At 41.6% G+C, this 18,839-nt stretch overlaps 1 protein-coding gene across 1 annotated transcript in view; it reads left to right on the top strand.

Moving 5' to 3' along the window:
• loxl2b (lysyl oxidase-like 2b) overlaps positions 1–16,881 on the top strand; it is a 42,327-nt gene extending 25,446 nt beyond the window's left edge. Inside the window, exons 6-14 of the mRNA XM_053421200.1 lie at positions 1,988–2,171; positions 6,083–6,234; positions 6,349–6,516; positions 9,100–9,265; positions 9,773–10,013; positions 11,560–11,675; positions 12,377–12,513; positions 12,616–12,727; positions 13,565–16,881. Coding sequence (XP_053277175.1) covers positions 1,988–2,171; positions 6,083–6,234; positions 6,349–6,516; positions 9,100–9,265; positions 9,773–10,013; positions 11,560–11,675; positions 12,377–12,513; positions 12,616–12,727; positions 13,565–13,635 — 1,347 coding nt within the window. The 3' untranslated portion in view covers positions 13,636–16,881. The remainder of the gene's footprint in view (positions 1–1,987; positions 2,172–6,082; positions 6,235–6,348; positions 6,517–9,099; positions 9,266–9,772; positions 10,014–11,559; positions 11,676–12,376; positions 12,514–12,615; positions 12,728–13,564) is intronic.
• Positions 16,882–18,839: the final 1,958 nt, after the last annotated feature.

Below are 18,839 nucleotides of genomic sequence, written 5' to 3' on the forward strand. Positions count from 1 at the left end.
GTCAGGGAAACTGCATCATGACTTTTATGACACATTTTACACCGTGCACAATTTTTGATGGGTTCACAAATCTTTGATCAGCGTTGTGTGGTTGATAGTTGATATTTCAGATTGAATTGTAAACGTACCAAATCACAGAGGCTGACTGCTACGTTTTTTTAATGCACCGCTTAGATCTAAAAAGCCAGGATGGAAAATATTCTCTTTCTTTCCTCCCCTCAACCTCCTGTTTGCCAAAATGTATTCATCTAGCCACAAGTGGCAGCCGAGGAAACTTCCTCTTTTACGTCTTAACAGCACATTTGAAAATGTAGCTGCATTAGATTGTGTATTTGTTTTTTTGTGACTGCAAAGCGACAGCTGTTTTGCATGAAAAAAAACCTTTGTGGCCCAAACTATTTCGACATAGATGTATTTTTGGTTTGTGGGTCAGGCGATAAAATTCATCTTGCATCATCCTGTCTTTATTTCTCAACTTAAAGGGATAGTTCACTGAAAAATGTTAATTCGCTCATTATCTACTGCCCACTATGCTGGAGGGACAGGTGAAGTGTTCAAGTCCACAAAACACTTCTGGAGTTTCAGGAGTAAAGAGCGTTTCAGCCAATGTGACCTCTTCTTCAGATGTTATAAAGCAAGAGAAAAAACCCCATAACATGACTCCATACTGCTTGTGTGGTGTCATTTGGCTTAAAACGCGGTGGAAATGACAGTTTCTAAACAAATATGAATGTTTGGGCTTTCGGCCACTCGGATGACACCACATGAGCAGTATGGAGGCATGTTGTGTTTTTTCTGTTGTTTTATTACATTTAAAGAAGGGGTCCAATTTACTTCAGTTGTACTGGATTCTGCTGCAACACACTTTACCCCTGAGACGTTGAATTTCTTTGTGAACTATCCGTCTAAGTCTGGGGGGAAAGCCTGGAAGCAGAAGGCGCCTGTGATTTTGGACTCACATGTTCGACAGTCATTCATGGGTGTAGCGGTGGTGTTTTCACATGTTTGGTCATGTACTTTGAGTGTGTGTGCAATCATAATGATGATTCCCCTCCAGCTCCAGGGAGAGGAGTTCAATTGTGTTCCTGAATTTTGACCTCTGGCCTCACTTGTGGGTAGAAGGAGTTTTCTCACCGCACACTGAAAAGGTCTGAAGGCTCTGAAAGACGTGGAACTAGGTTTTGACAGAAAAGAAAGAAAGAGAAGAAATTCTTCTCTTAGTGACAGAACTATTAAACCGACATGAATATCTGTCTGAGTGACTTCTTCCATGTTCCGTGCTGATGCAGGAGCCTTCCTGCTCTCTGTCACGTTCCACAGCTGAGCTACGTGCCTGACATCACGTCCCACACATCTCCCACCACACTCAGACAGTCTGACTCAAAGCATTTTATTACAGAACCTTTAGGAAAAAGTGTATCTGGTTGTATCCGACATCACATATTTGAATATGTACGCTGAATATACATTAAATACAATCTATGCTTTGTATTACAGTAGTTTATTTCATAAAGTAGGTAAAACATTATTCACATGTTTCTAAAAATCCGGTTTATAAGTGCTTTTCAGTAATAAAATGTTATACATAACATATTATAAATCATACTAGGTTGTGTTAAATTTTATAAATACGGAGGTGGAAGTTATGGTTTGTTCCAGAGGCCACACATTAAGACGTCTGGGTTTTTCCTCTGTGAATACAAATAGTAGTAAGTCAGATTAAACTGTGCTACTAATGTGTTTACTAGTAAAATTAAACATTTCCAGTTTGTCTAAACAGTTAATGGGAGAAGCACATTAATGGCATGTGGTATAAAAATGAAGCCACCCAGCCTGCTGCCTCAGCTCTCTCGTCAGAGGGAAAAGTAGGAGTTCCCAATGTTCAGCTGAGTCTGTCATTTAGGAAAAGACCAGAATAACTCAAATATGTGGTTTGAGGATTTGAACGTTTCAGCTTTTAACAGTGTCTGTTTTTTGACCTCTTCAGCAAGTGCTGGTTCGTCTTCGTGGTGGGGCCATCGTTGGCGAGGGCCGAGTGGAGGTGCTGAAAAACGGAGAGTGGGGCACCATCTGTGATGACAACTGGAACCTGCTCTCTGCCACCGTGGTGTGTCGAGAGCTGGGCTTCGGGTCGGCCATGGAGGCCCTGTCTGGAGGCCGCCTGGGACAAGGTGCCGTGGTTTTATGTTGCAATTTTATTCATGCCAGAAAAGTGAGTCTTTGTTTCCAAGCTCTTCTAGCGGCACATTTTTTGGAGTTTTAAAGACCTTTGAATGATGGTAATGCACAAAAACACAACAAAATGGTGCTGATCTCATGCCCCCTCCAACTCCATCACAACCCCACTTCTCCTGTGGTAATTAGCTGCATAATGCGACCAATCAGCAAAGAATAAAGACATGAAATGTCAGCAGCACGCTCGTGTTTAGAGAACTTGAAGAAACATGAACAAAGACCCTGTTCAGACCTTTTATGTGACAAGTGGTCCGCACTAAGTTCAGGTCTGAACGCACCCAATTGGGTGAACAGATCAGATAATTCAGACAACATTAGAAGGTGGTCTGGGACACATGTGATCTGTGCTGGGCCACATATAGAGGGCCTCATCTGACCTCCTCTGACAGTTTAATTATAATTTGATTTATTTGTAGTCATCCCCACATTATCAACACTATGGCTTTTCATAAATTGATCAAATCTTTCTTCATACCTGATCACATTAATTCATTCATTCATTCAGCCCCTCCTGACTCCGCCCGCTCTCTTTCTTTCTCTCTCTCTCTCTCTCTCTTGCGCCAACACAAAAACACAGTGACATTGGACACATCTGTAAACCCAGACTGGGGAAAAACAACATCATTTGGTCTTCACAGACAGGTTTATTTGCGTATAGAAGTGAAGTGAGATCCGACCACCAGTGGTCACAGGAGACACATTCAGGACTCATCATAAGCTGATACACTTACTTAATGCTGTCCAAGTGTGATTGGATCTCTCAGGACAGATGTTATTCGGGTCTGAACATGGACAAGGTCCACCATGGACCTGAAACTATCCCATGCCACTGAGCTCACATGTAAACTGTATACATTACACGTGATGGAAGGTTATGACTGTGTCGCCAAACCAAACATTTCATGCAGCAGTTCTCCTTTAAGCTCGTCCTCCTCCTATCAGCCCTTTGTGCCGCTGAGCAGAGGATGATGAACTCACGGGGCTGATTTAGCTCAGTGAACAGGATTAGGTACTCTGTGCAGGTCAGTGAGGATGGGAAACCGTCCCAGAGCTGATATCAACTCAGTCATCTGTCTGCGAGGAAATAGGAAAACTCCTGTGTGCCTTCAATTTTGAATTCAGTCAGTGAGTCAGTAAGAGGGAACAGAGAGTCAAGGCTCAGCGGGACTGTGGACAGAGCCTGTGGAGAAACATGTTGGTACTGAAAACTTAAACCTCTCGCACATTATTCTGTTCAGATGCTGAATGGCTTGTTGTTTGGATTGAATCGGTCATAGAGGGAAGTTTTGATTCAACATTAAAACTGCCTTCTCTTTTGGCCACTTGGTGTCTGTGGTATGTTGAATTCAGACGCTGTGTTAAGACTGTGGCTGCGTGTGACACTGGTGTAGTCAGAGGTAGAATAACTTTGACAACCAGAGCTAGTTTGTGGCCTAGACGAGGGCCTTGTACATTTTGTTGATTCAAGTTTCATTTCATAAACAAAAATTGAAATAAACAAAACAAAAAAATATCTTTTCATGTTTAAATGAGGGCTGATGGGATTTGATGGTTTGACTTCAATTTTCATTTCGATTTACAAATATTTTAAATAAAATATAATGACCAGCAATCAGAAACTAAAGAAAGCCGTTTTTATATTTCCCTCTTGGTCATGGAACCTGGTGAGCACCGTCATGTGCAGTCCAGAATGCAGCAGCTTGACTGGTCTTTAACCTAAACTCACTCATACAACTCCGCTTCTCTGCTCCCTTCACCGGGCTTGGAACAGATCGGGTCCAGTCTACATCAAGGACAAGGTCAAACGTTACACCCCAGACCTTCCACTCAGCTCTGCATCTGCCAATAGGCTCACTGCTCCCTCACTGCGAGGGATAGCTAGCCACTCAACAAAATCATGTCTGTTTGCTGTGCTGGCTCTTAAATAGTGGAACGAGCTCCCCAATGACATCAGGGCAGCAGAAAGTCTTCACTTCTTCCACCGCAGACTAAAGACACATCTCTTCCGATTACACCTGGGATTATTTTTTGTATTATTAATATTAATAATAATAATTTAGTTGCTCTTACATGTAGCACTTTGTAATTTGGCTTTTTTGAAGCAAATTTTACTTATTTGATTCTTGTTGTTCTGGGTTTGTACCCTCATGGTTGAATGCACTTATTGTAGGTCACTTTGGTTAAAAGCATCAGCTAAATGAAATGCAATGCAATGTCGTGGGTTGAGTGGCAGATGAGTCTTTAGTGTAACACTTGGATAGGGATAAGGTTTAAGGTTGTCAGGTCATAGTGCTTGTTCCTCTTTGTAGACCCCTTGTCCTCTCTTCTCTTCATTGCAGTTGTGTTGCCATGTTCCAAACAGGGGCGGATCCAGGACTGGGGCCAAGGGGCACAGGCCTCAGCTGAGATCTGATTGTCCCCCGTCCTTTCAATAATGACTTAAATGAGGACCTTCCTGAATCAGGAAGTGTGTATGGATATGGAACATATATAAATGGTCCCTCTGTGTAAATTGTGGCCCCTTTATGGCCCCTGATTTATTAAAAATCCTGGATATGCCTCTGGTTACAAAATATCAGCAATAAAACACACAAATCTGTTAAGTATTAAACTAAGACTGAAGCTGCAGAGTTTTTTTACAGACTAGGTTTGAAATGAGCACGTATCTTATTTTGAAATGTGTAAGATAAAGTTAGTTCTTACTGATAGTTTGGCCTAGAGGAAGACAGGTTTCTTTTATTGTCTAGTTAATCTATAATTGACGGTCTCAGTCGGAGCAGCCTAACTTTATAATCTCCTCTGACGACTACCCACACTGCACCAGTGTTGTTAAATCACTGGCTGCATGGAGAGTTTTACAACAGAGAAAGTGGGTCTGTCAGGACCCCCCCACCCCAACTAAAATGTGCCACTGACCCCCTTTCCGAAATGTCACACTCAGCAGATTCCTCTGTGCTATATGGTGTTTGAAAGCCTGAGCTCACCTATCAGCAGAATTTCTACATAAAAAAGTGCAGTTTTCTTTTTCATAACAAAGACGTTGCAGCTCATTCCATTGATATGAGACATGGAACATGTTTCTTCTCCAGAATCCTTTCCATCATGATTTCTCATCAGTGGCTGTAACATCATGCAGTAAAAACAGGGCCCTGATGGAAATAATACTTCATAGTAACTCAACATTCTGGGAATACACTGATACATTTTCTTGCTGACCTGCATGACACTGTCCTGTTTGTGTGGCAAATAGAAAGCTTAAGATATTAGCCTATATCTGCGCTAACTTACTGCTAGTTTGTATTTTTATGGTGCTCTCATGTGGTGTTGGAAAAATTGGACGAAATCGATCCCGACTGCAATAAAATCACTTCAAGTTTTGTTGATGGCAAGAAATTAATTAATTGTGCTTATTCACATATCATTATTTAGTTCGTATTGTGAGAGTGGCAGACATTGGTTAGAACAGTTATTTAGTAGCGCTGATGTTTAAAACCACTGACATCAGGAAATGTACTGGAACAATATCAGTTTATCTAGATGCAAATAAACCAAACAAAGTTGGAAGAACTGCTTCCCAAGTGGGGAAGTGAAATCATCCAAGGAGCAGGTGAATGCTTAATTTCTTATAGAACATGAAAGTGGGATCAATCTTCTCATCGAATAAAAGTATTTTCCTAAATATCCTCAAATTATGTTTTATGTTTATTTACTATTACACTTTTGATTCGGTATCAGAGCTGTCAGACACAACACAGACTTGTTTCCCTTCTCAGTTTCAGTGGGAAACAAAAGAAAGAAAGAAACCCCAAACCATCTTTTCAAAACAGCTTCTTGTGTTGCTTTTCAGGCATGGGCCCGGTGCACATGAACGAGGTGGTGTGCTCAGGATTTGAGAAGTCCATCACAGAGTGTTTCTTCAACAAGGAGTCTCTGGGCTGCAGCCACGAGGAGGATGCAGCCGTCAGATGTAACATCCCTGCCATGGGCTTCCAGGAGCGGGTCCGTCTCAGCTTTGTGTGAATCAAACATGAGCTTACTCAAACTGAGCCTGCATGGACATGAGTAACTTTTCACCAAATACATGATCTAAATCTGTATTTCTCATGGCTGCAGCTGCGTCTGAGCGGAGGTCGTAACCTCTTCGAGGGCCGTGTGGAGGTGATGGTGGAGAGGAACGGCTCTCTGGCGTGGGGGACGGTGTGCAGTGAGGGCTGGGGAATCAAGGAGGCCATGGTGGTGTGCAGACAGCTGGGCCTGGGCTTCGCCAGCAACGCTTTCCAGGTACGAGTGCATTATGGTTTGGAATTCACCCTCCTGTGACACCCCCCATTACATTACATTATTTTATCTAACATTATCGTCTGTTATTTTAGTATAATTTTATTCAATTTAAATTCATTATCAATGTAGTATTTCAACATTAGTATTAGTAAACCACTTATGTTGCCACTTTATTATTATTTGACAACCAGTTTCATTAACTGATTTCCTTTATTGCATTGAAAAGCTTTACTTTAAGAACATTTGATCAAACTAACATTTTAATTTGTTTGTCAACAATAGTTTTAACATGAGTTTATGTTTAAAACTTATATCTTCATAACGTTCATATATATAAAATGACATCAGATGTGAGGAAATTTTATTTTGTTATTGCTGAGGAATAGAGAAGTAACAGCACCAAGCAAAAGAATCCATCCAACTTGCTTGTGTGCAGGCTGGACTGTAGACGTCCATGAGCCGGTGTGGAGTCGGACTGAGAGAGCTGCTCTCTGTCCTGACTGCGTCCACAGGGTCTTCACTGTCTGCCAGCCGCTCTCCAATGCCCCCGACAAGCCAAGACAAACCCAAACTCTGAGTTCCTAAACATAGTGTGTGGGGCAGAGCAGTGGACGTGGTGTAAAAATAAACCTGCCACATCCCGACTTCCATTTCAGAGGCTTCTCCTGATTTGATCTACATCAGTTTGTACAGTTGTATATTCTCTCTTTTCCTCTGCCCTCCTTCTTTGGTCAAGCTCTACTTCCTTTTTTCCTTTCATAGTTCAAACTGCCTCCACATCAGTTAGTCGTCTGTTTTGATTCGCAGCCAGTGAGCTTGGATCTTTGGTGTAGATTAAGGTCTAGAGGGAGTTGAAGGGCAGCATCACAAACTGGATAAGTTAACTGAGTCAGTTTTTTCCCTTTGGCCGTCCAAGTGGCCACACTCAGGTGTTTGCATCACTTTCCTGTGCAGTTCAGGATTTTCCGTCCAGGAGTCAAGTGGAGCTCATTTTGACCTTATAAATAAAACACAGCTTTCCACTTTCTACTCGCCTGCCTGTAAAAGTAATGAATGGAACATTGATTTAGGTGCATGGAGGTTGCATAGAATATTAATGAGAGTGAGCATTCACGTTTTCAGTGCATGTTATCAACCCTGAAAAACAAGCTATGACAGAAAAGAATAGTTAAATTCATGTACCAGAAATTATTTGTTGGTAAATTGAGATATATTAATATACATGAATCAGCCTTAGTGGCAACGCCATAGACATTTGTTACATTTAACTACTTTACTAGGTTATACAGGGCAAGATATAAATTTATAAATAACTAAATTCAGGTTTAAAAAAACTTTTCATGAAAATTAGAACCGACTGTCCTGTGTTTCTCTGTGTATGTGGTTGCCAAGAGCAACCAACCGTTCTCTGTCATTAAGAACTGATAACTGTTTACTGCTGTCCAACATTAAGATGAAGAGCCCCTCTCGTCTTCACAAGGAGGAAGTAGATGTCTCACTGAGTTTAAAATGCATCGTGATAAAAGTGAAAGTGGCTGGGGGGGGGCTTCATACCAACAGTCTGTGAAGATGTTTACAGAGCTGTGGAGCTAAGAGCTTTATGAGTGGACCTTGTGTACAGACAGGATACAGAGGAATAGTCATAATACAAGTTAATTTACAGTGTCACAGTATAATGGGGGCTCATTTCTTTACGTGGCAGCTCATGACATCAGCATGTTGATAATATAGACACAGGTCTCCTCTTTATATATAAAGACTTTATGTCATATTCTTTATAGTAACGTATAATATAACGTTAATCTGTGTTTGATGGACATCATCATTACACCACTGCCTAAGTCCCAATGCTTTAGGAGGATAAGGAGCTCCATCTAGTGGTCACTGTGGAGAATCGCCTTTCCTCACAACAGTTAATGGTTAATACTGGGAACATTTTCATTCTCTCCTCAAAACAGAGCAAAATTTCATCTTGACATCACCACGGTCTAACATTCTACACATTTATGGAGGATTAAGGATTATTTTATAATAATAGTTAGTTGCTGAACAGATTTTTATTAATTCTCATCTATGATCAGCCCATATGTAAACTAATATGTTATCTTTTACCTGGTGAAACGACCAAGTAGTTAATAAAGAATGTCATTGTTAATGCTTTAATAATATGAAGTTCAGTGATATGATACATAACATAAAAGACTATCAAACAAGCCTGTCTGCATAGTAAGGACATTTGCTTTTATTACCAAAAAGAAATTTGGTTTTGTTGATGGAGTTTAAATAAGGTTTCACTGCAGGCTCCCTCTTGTGGGAAATCCTCCCTCACTTCAAAATATAACTCAAATCTTGATTAGCTCTGATCACTGAAGCATCTCTATCATATCTGAAGTGGATCATAGCTGCATCCAAGTTGTGATGTTAAAGATAATCCTGCAGTCTTGCTATGAGGAGTATCATCTGTCTGAATTATCAACCTGATTTTCCACGTGAAACAAGTCTCTGCAGTGTTTACAGACTGTGATTATACCAGAGGTGGATGATATGTCAGCCATGAACTGAGGCTCCTGCTCTCTCCAACAGGAGACGTGGTATTGGCCGGGGCAGGTGAGTGCGGACGCTGTGGCGATGAGTGGCATTCGCTGCTCCGGCACCGAGATGTCCCTGTCCCAGTGTCTGCATCACGGAGACCACCTCAGCTGCCCGAAAGGAGGGGGACGCAATGCTGCTGGAGTCTCCTGTTCTGAGAGTAAGACTCGTTAACTCCTTCTGTATCTTGTGTTATGTGTTCATATTGAATAGAAAGATGCTCTCAGACCTATGGAACCTACTGTAGGTGAATGGCTGTGCTGAGAAGTCATGGGAGAGATTATCTGTGGGCCCCTAAGTGATCCGGACAATGTATGGTCACAAATGACTGAATAATGAAATGTAAAATTACAGTTGCCCTTTTATTTAAACTCTGACTTGAGCCTTCAACATTCAAAAACAGTAGCTTAATATTCACACTGGAAAGCTTTCAGACTTGTTTTACAAATCGAATTTTACCAACATATTCAATTATTGGAGAAACTCTATCTTAGAAAGGAAAACATTTGCATTGCTGAATAATTCCTCCAGAATCACAATCAGAAACATCATTTATTTCCCTGAGCTTTTTTGCAAAAAAACAAAATCCATTTCTCTGTGTTTCTAAATAGGTTTTGTCTCCATCCACTTCTCTGTGGGTTTGCTCATGTGCTCTTCTCTTCCACAGCGGCTCCCGACCTGGTGTTGAACCCTCAGGTGGTGGAGCAGACCACCTACATGGAGGACAGGCCCATGTTCATGCTTCAGTGTGCGTACGAGGAGAACTGTCTGGCCTCCCCCTCCAGCCAGGCCCCGGCCAACTCCTACCGCCGCCTGCTGCGCTTCTCCTCCCAGATCCACAATAACGGCCATTCGGACTTCAGGCCCAAAGCCAACAGAAACTCCTGGGTGTGGCACGACTGTCACAGGTCAGTGTCCCAGAGTATAGGAAGATTTCTTCATGTGATAACTCCACAGTAGCTCGGTCTTTCTTCATTTACCAGAAACACAATCATAAGAGAACCGAAGCTTCAGTAAACCCATGGTCACACTGGGAAGCTGAACAGAAGATGACTGGGAGGGATGAGCGCTGTTTGCTGACGGTTTCAGAAATCATAGAAACTATGGCAGCTCCTTTTATTGTAAAATTTATAGATAAAGTATAAACATTTTAGTCATTTACAGTTTTTCTTCACAATTTTATAATTCGTCTGAGGAAAACGTGATAATTTAGATAGTCTTACCTTTTCACCACTGCTAAATTGCCTTCCAGTCTTCAGAAGTATTGTAAATATATGCAGCCAAGCAGCGTCTTTCTCACAAGGTAACCACTTGAACACCAAGTACACATCTTCCCACATTGTGACCACAAGCTCTTGGGTTCCATCTGAGGGGAGTATGTACACACACGGGAGGCTAATAGGATCGGATGGGATAATTGGACGCAGATGAAACACGTCAGGGCAGCGCTGATGATCACAAGAGAGGGAGACAAAGACAGGAAGTAAAACCACCGAGAGACATAGAGCGCTTAAAGGAGGTGGGGGGGGGGGGGGGGGTTAAAGACATTCAAACTGTGTAATATTAACAGCACGTGTGCATTCATGTGACATTTAACACACAGGAGTTTTCTTTATTTCATATAGATCATCGAGGGTTGAACTTTATCATCAAGAGACTTGTTATTGAATAATCTCATCTCTCATCTCATTTTCGTCCGCTTATCCGGGGTCGGGTCGCGGGGGGAGCAGCTCAAGCAGGGGGCCCCAGACTTCCCTTTCCCGGGCCACATTGACCAGCTCTGACGGGGGGATCCCGAGGCGTTCCCAGGCCAGTGTTGAGATATAATCTCTCCACCTAGTCCTGGGTCTTCCCAGAGGTCTCCTCCCCACTGGACGTGCCTGAAACACCTCCCAAGGAAGGCGCCCAGTGGGCATCCTTACCAGATGCCCGAACCACCTCAGCTGACTCCTTTCTAAGTACAGGAGCAGCGGCTCTAATCCGAGTTCCTCACGGATGGCTGAGCTTCTCACCCTTATTGAATAATATCGGTTGATAATTGAAGAATTAGGAAAAACAGGTAGGAGAAGAGAGAGAGGGCTGGGTCCACATTATGAGATGTTTCTGCAGCAGTTTCCCCTCCGCACACTCTGCTGCTGCCCTGTTATTGACCGTGTGGTGTTCAAGCTGAAGCTGCTGCGCATAACACCAGTCCCACATTTGGGTGGTTCCCGTGTTGGCTGCACGAACAGTTGACTGATGCCAGCTTCACACAGCTACCAGATTTCACACGTCAAACCTCTGGCACCTCTGCCAAACGGAACCAGAGAGAACAGACTCGCGCTGGAGTCAGACCATTTAAAGTAGTGTTGTGCGTCGCAGGTGCCAGTTTGTGTCTTTTTTTTTTTCTCAGCAGAGATTAGAGCTGCAGTAAATGTCAAGTTCTTGATGAACTCTGTCTTCCTGTGTTTGTAGGCACTATCACAGCATGGAGGTGTTTACACTCTATGACCTGTTCAGCCTCAATGGAACCAAAGTGGCTGAAGGACACAAAGCCAGTTTTTGCCTGGAGGACTCAGAGTGTGATGAAGGTGAGAGTCCCAGCTGATTCCTGGGGAAAAAGTCGCTTCCCAGTAATGTGGCAAAAACACGAACAGTCACAACAATGGGCTTTTAAAGCTGCATCAATCATTTTGTTTATTTTAACTATGAGTCAAATGAGTATGTGTAATGTGAAAGAGGAACTTGTAATTGTAAACCAACAGAGAGTTGTCACTGTAGTCTGCTGTTCCACTCAGATCGAAGGAGCTTGTTTAGCATCTTTCAGCTCATTGTTTTGTTTTTTCTTGCCCACAGTTTATATGGCTGCTCTCATCAATCTTTAATAGACAGATGAACTGAGCTCTAACTGCTCTGCACTATAGGTCAGGCATGGTTAGCAACTAGCAGTGGTACATATTGGGACCTTTAGCCACTAAAGAGCCAGATAACTTTGTTTGATACCAAGGCAGAGAGAACAGGATAGTGAATACTGCATTCATATTCATCAGCATGCCCTCTAACACTTGCACACTGTCTGCAGGGTGAATAAATGAGCAACTCCTTACTGCCATTTTCTCCATAACAACTGTATTGATTGTGATTATAATGTATAAATGATAATACGTCAATATTACGTTTGCAGCATGCAACTGATCCAAATCCACAAATTACTGTACTTCATCTTCAGAAATTATTGCAGTTCTTTTTTTTCTTAAATGCCATGTTTTCATTTTGTAATGTGTCTTTGCAGGTATTGAAAAGAGGTATGAATGTGCTAACTTTGGAGAGCAGGGCATCACTGTGGGCTGCTGGGACACCTACAGGCACGACATCGACTGCCAGTGGATCGACATCACCGACATCAAACCTGGAGATTACATTTTCCAGGTAACGGTTCCTGTGTTCCTCCGACTAACGAGTGAAATGATCCGCGGGGCTCGTCGTGCAATGCCTCACACATTCAATCTTTGACCCATTCCTCCCTCACAGATAGTGATCAATCCAAACTACGAAGTGGCAGAGTCAGACTACAGCAATAACATCATGAAATGCAGATGTCGATATGACGGCCACCGTGTGTGGATGTACAGCTGCCACAACGGTAAGACCACGCAGTGACTCAGAGGATCGTCTATTGTGCTCGTGATTGAAGAGTTGAACCTTTTCTGCTGTTACACTGCAGGTCACATCACAGATTAAATTCAATGTTCAGGTCATTATTAAACACATTTACTTGGATATTGTGTAATTGTTGAGCTTGATTGCTCTGATAAAATGTAAGAACACACAATACACCCCAATACATCATATTAGTAGTTTCTCTTCAAATATAACTTTTAAATGAATGAAGATAAATCTATGTGGTAAAGAAAAAGTAAGTTTTGACCTTGATTCCTCTCAGTGAAAATAACATTGAAGTGTCCAGTTAAATAGCTGAGATCTGAGAACCTGCTGACATTTCTACAAAGAAGTCACACAAAATGAATAATAAGCATGTTCTCATGGGGAATTAGATGTTCTCGAAAACGTCGTTGATTTGACCAGTTGTGACGTTACTCCATTAGGCACAGTTCTTATGAAACCTCATATCAATCCATTTCACTTAAGATGCTCATTGATGAGAAACATTATTTCAGCGTTTTTTCCATTTCCCTCTGCACCACTTAGTCTGATCTGTTCTGCTGCTTTTCTACTTTGTTAAATACTCTGTCTTGACTGAATCATTGATCTTTATGATGTACTTATCATTAGTATTTACAGTAATAGGCAATACATACAACCAAAATGTGACATGATTCCTGGTTTCAATATCATATTGTGTATTTGTGATGCTAAATGAAGGCATGTGTGGGCTCTCCCTGTATCCCAGTATGAACAGGGGAAGCTGCTATCAGACAAAGTGTGTGGTGGTGACTCTGTGTCTGCTGTTCTTCTATAGGTGGCTCATTAAGCACTGAAACAGAACAGACGTTCCCAGGCCTCCTCAATAACCAGGTGACCCACAGGTAAAGACAAACCAGAGGAGAGGAGGTAACCGGCCGTTCCCTCCAGCAGGGAAACCGCGTGAAGCCATCAAACACTCTGCATCTCCGTCAGTGGTGGCTCCCTCCTGCTCGCCCTGTCCTGGTCCAATCATCTTGTCCCTTCATCCTCGTGGCAGCAGCTTTCTTTGGCCCTCCACTCTTTATTTTAAATAAATATTTGATTCCCCCTCCTGTCCAAACAGAGGCAGCTGCAACCCAGTAACACTTCCACCCTCCCTGGTTAACTTCAAGAAGCTCTCTGTGTACCCTGTGTTTTAAAAAAATTTATTGAGCGATGAAAGTGGCAGCAATTTCTTTGTTCAGAGATCACCCTGGAGAGTTTAGATGTCTGTGTCAAGCCGTCTGAGAGGGATCATCGATAAATGACAGCGTTGGAAATAAATGCAGTTTTATTCCACTATTTAACAGTGCTTTGTAACTCTGAAGTCCCTTTATAGGCAAAATATTTAAGATGAAGGCAGAATTTGACAATTTGCTGGAGAGTTTCTGCATTTTAAACTTGGTAAATAAGTCCTGAAAAAAGCTAACAGCCCGCTACAAGTGCTGCCTGTGTCAGCTGTAAGAGCAAGGCTAAGATGTTAAAGTTTCAGTGTGTAGAATCTAGTGACATCTAGTGGTGAAGCTGCATGTTGCACCTGAACAACCCTCACCTGATGTGAGTCAGACTTGCACATTACCTTCACTGCCAGACAGGGCCGGGTCTAGACAGGCATGTATGAGGGGGCAGCCACAAATCTTGAGGGGGCATTGTGCCTAACCCTAACCCTAACCCTATTTAGTTTGAGGGGGCACAACATTTATTTGAGGGGGCCAGGCCCCCTCTTGCCCCTGCCTAGACCCGGCCCTGCTGCCAGATAATGTAAACAGAGAGAAGCCAAATATTGTGATTCAGATTTGGAGAACTCTCTGTTCTCTTCTCCGTCACTTGGGTGAAGATTTGCCTCCAGACATCATCTTGTTCTGATATGTTCGTATCTATTTCCTCTTTCTGATATGTAGCAATGGTTTGTTTCGAAGCTAATATGGGACCTCATGTTTCTTTTCTCCTCGTTCACTACTGTAACGAAATGTCTATATTCAGAACATTTTTGTTCAAATGAACATTTTAAAGCTTCCTTGTTTGCGTTACTGCATATTGTAATACTGTAAGTAGCCACTAGGGGAAGATTTACAGCATAACGAAATGAAGGCCTTTATACAGACAGTCTATCGTGAAGCCTTTAACTACAGAGAGGACTGAAACACTTATTTTTCACCCTGGTATTAAGTTACTATTTTAAAGTAATCCCTTTATTTAGACCAGCCTTTTCTATCATCCTTTTTTTTTTGTGGTTTATTTTATCAAGTCTCATCAGAACTGTAATTCCCCAAAATAACTAAGCTTTAATGTTGAACTCGTGCTTTCAAAAAATCACCCAAAGAGCTCAACATGAGCAATTCACAATTTAGAACAACATCCCCTTCTATTGTTCCTTGTGCATTGGCTTGTGCATGTATAGAATGACTCCACACAGCATCATAATTAGTGGATCATTAGCTTCACAGAAGATTAACATTATTGAATTTTGACCAGTGAATTTTAGCTATTAGCCTATAACAAGCAATCATTTCAGTCCTGAACTTTAGAGGGACAGACTGGCGAAAAGTGTCCTAGTTTATTAGCTTATATTTAACCTGCGTTTGTTGTAGTGTGAACTGCTCCAGAAAAGGAATCGTCTGCACACGGTCTAAATACAGGAGTCTGTTTTTCACTTTGAAGTGCCCAAGCAAAGCGAACAAGTGTTTACTGACTGTCTACTAGCAAACTTGTTAGCAGCAAAAGCTTTATCTTTACTGTTTAATAACATTTTATTGAGAAAAAAAAACACAGACGTAGAATGCAGGGATAAATAAACAGAAAACTTGAGAAATTCAGTGGGAGATCAGAGGATTTGTGCCAAAGGTTGGCTAACTAGGCCACCAGCTACAGCTCCGCTAGTAATCGTCAGCAAGTTTATCAAATATTTCATGAATATGTGTGGATTCTTTTTGCTGTAACCATTTCTGATGTGAGCCGTTGTGATTTCACTGTTATCGTGACTTACTTTACAGATGAAGCAGACACAACACAGAAGAAGACAAACTCTGAACAACCCATGTTAGCTCTCTTGCTGATATGCTAATATAAGTTTATATTGCATCTTATGTATTGCACTGACATGTGTGGGGGCAATGCTACTAAGGCATAGTGATATGAGGAAAAGACGAGGGAATATCAACATTTTCAACCATTTTCTCTGACATATTCTGGAGAAAAAACACATTAACTTACCATTGAATAAAAAAAAACGTTCATGGTCTTGATCATTCCTAAACACGCTGGCAAAAACGCTGCAATGGTGAACTAGATTGTTCGTCTTCTGGTGAGCACAGCATGGCCCCACCTGGAGGCAGTAACGGACCTTATAGCTTGGCTGCATGAGAACACCAGGCAGTTTGCAGGGTAGATGCTTTCAGCTACCAGACGTTGTAGATCTTCAAATACAACAAGAAAAGGCTACTTGTCCTATTTGTGTACAAGCCAGTGGCAGCTCAGCTGTGAAACATGTGACCTATACCAGCAGGGCCATTCAGAGGCTTCAAAGCTGTTTCTCCAAAGAGCCTTTTTACTGCTAATAACCAAAACAATAAGGATATATTTAATATGACTTTTGCTCACTGTAGTGTGTCTGTAGTGTTTCCCTTGGCACAGTCTTGGCTCCACATGAAGCTCATGGGACCGTGTTACAGCAACAGGCCTTTAAAGAAGTGCAAAGATGTCTGCCAGTTCCTCTCACTGCTTTACATGTTCACAAAGAATTAGAGGAGCTGATTTCCATCCTGTTGCTACACAGATTCCATCTCCTCACAACAGAGAGGACCAGCCGCATTTCTTCATGTTAACACAGTCAGAGCTGCAGTTTTTTTCTTTTTTCTTTTATCACAATTAAAAAACACTTTCTGTCATTCAGATAAGGTTTATATAATATTATTACAACATTGTACAATAATGTAAGTGAATCCTAGTTTATTATGCTTTTTATAATGGTGCTATCAAACTGGCCCTCTGTTTTCTGAGGGTGCAGTACATGTTTGAACAGCTACATTACGTGTACTAACGGTATACTTGAACTGAGCGTGATGTGCTTTGTGTTTCCAAATATAATAAAGGTCAGAGTTACGGAGCAACCAATCCTTGCTGTTCATTGGTCTTCTTCAAAGAAACGTTTTTTTTAAATTGTACCTGTGTGTCATTTCTGACATCACCGACAGACTGTTGTTACAGGAGCAGTCATTCACTGCTGATAGCTGATATTTCAGATATTTCCATCGGCATCATTCCCAAACTATATTGTATGGTAAGATGGAAATATGTGTGCCGTGCAACACAGAGGAATTCATTCAAATATATAGTGACTTCATTGTAGCATGCCACTATCTGCTATAGTGCCTTTAGCCTCTGTGATGAAGTACATGTTGTTGCAATGGATTTCCCAAGGTTCTTTTCTCCACATATGTTTACCTGGGGGAAGGAGGAACAATCAGTATTTACACTGCAACAGATGGGATTTTTTCTAACCCCATCTGTGTCAAGAAGTGAGATGATACACATGAGATCTGGGAAGCCGTACGTTTTTTCACATTTCCTATAAAACCTCGGGAATGGTTGTAAATAAACCTTCTCCGCCAAATGGGGCTTCATTTCAGTGTTTCATTACCAAACAATGAAATTGCATTGTCTGCCAAGCCTTTCTGCCAATGGCCTTGTTTGTTTTCAGGGAAAAAGCTGACTCAACTTGAGCAAGTAAAAAATATGTAAGCAACTCATGATGTAAACAACCTGCCATGCAGACACATGCACAAACATGGACGTCAGCATACAGAATAGTTCAAAGACATCTTGCATAGGAGCATACACTTACAGGGTATCTGCAGATCATGAAACATCCTAGAAGCATTTCATTCTGAAAAGACTTATTAAAAACTCTTACATTTAGTATATAAAAGTATGAAATATTTTGTCTACTATTGAAAGTAATATTAGCTGTATTATGTTTTAGTCTGATAGGAAACCTTGTTTTCATGTAACCCAGCCCATCAACCACAAGTGAGACTGACATGACAGAGAGGACAGGAACCCTGCAAACAACATAACAAACAGGACATGAACTCTCCAGCAACCAGCACATAATAAATCATTTCAATGTGATGTGAATTTCAGATAGTAAGGAAAATAATTCATGTGAACACTTTCTTGTGAAATGATATCTTTAAATATGCGACTTTGTCAGACTGAGAACTCCAGGTTTTCTAAAATCATAGCTGTTAGAAGAAAAATAAATCATTTTACAGAGGAATAGACAATACGTTCCTCGGAAAGATGCGATGGTGCTCCAGATAATTATTGGACCAGAAATAAAATACAAATGACCTGTGTGACATTAATGATTAACATGGCAAATGATTTCCTGTGGTGACGTCAAACAGGAGTCTATAATGTTGCAACACTGCTCTCTTGTGGCCAGAAACACATACTGGATTTCTTTATCTCTTAAAGAAGTGGGCTACATTCAACTATGAAATATGCATCTATTCCCTTAACACTTGTTCTGTTCTCTGTCAGGATGTGCTAGAGCCTATCCCAGGATGCATTGTGGTAGAAGGGAGCTGCATCCCCTATATAGTCACAGATCTTACAAACAACTCTACACAATCACTCAACGGGGGGGATTGTGATTCACTAACATGTTCCTTCACTGTTGAAGAAAAAGCCACACAAACCCAGGGAGAACATGCAGCTGTGGGCCGAGGCTGCTTCCCCCAAACAATGCGAGTGGTACATCTACATACTGGGCAATCTCCTGTTTCCCCATGTGCCACAGACAGATCTCATTTCAAAGCCCACTGGCACAGGGGAGGGATGTTTACAGTAAAGTCCAATTATACTTTTTCTGCCAGAGTGCATCCAATAAACCATAAAGCCGATGAATTACAGTCGTCAGAAGTGCAGTCATTTAGAAGTGACGCAGTAAGCTGCCCCAAATCTTTATGTGGTCTTTAAATTACGGCTGCTCTCTCTGTAGGAGAACACTAGCTGTGGATGTTGGAGGAGAGCCAGAAATCCTCTGTTTGGGTAATCTGTTGTGCTGC

This window comes from Pleuronectes platessa, chromosome 4 (genome assembly GCF_947347685.1).
Source record: "Pleuronectes platessa chromosome 4, fPlePla1.1, whole genome shotgun sequence".
Taxonomy (NCBI): Eukaryota; Metazoa; Chordata; class Actinopteri; order Pleuronectiformes; family Pleuronectidae; genus Pleuronectes; species Pleuronectes platessa.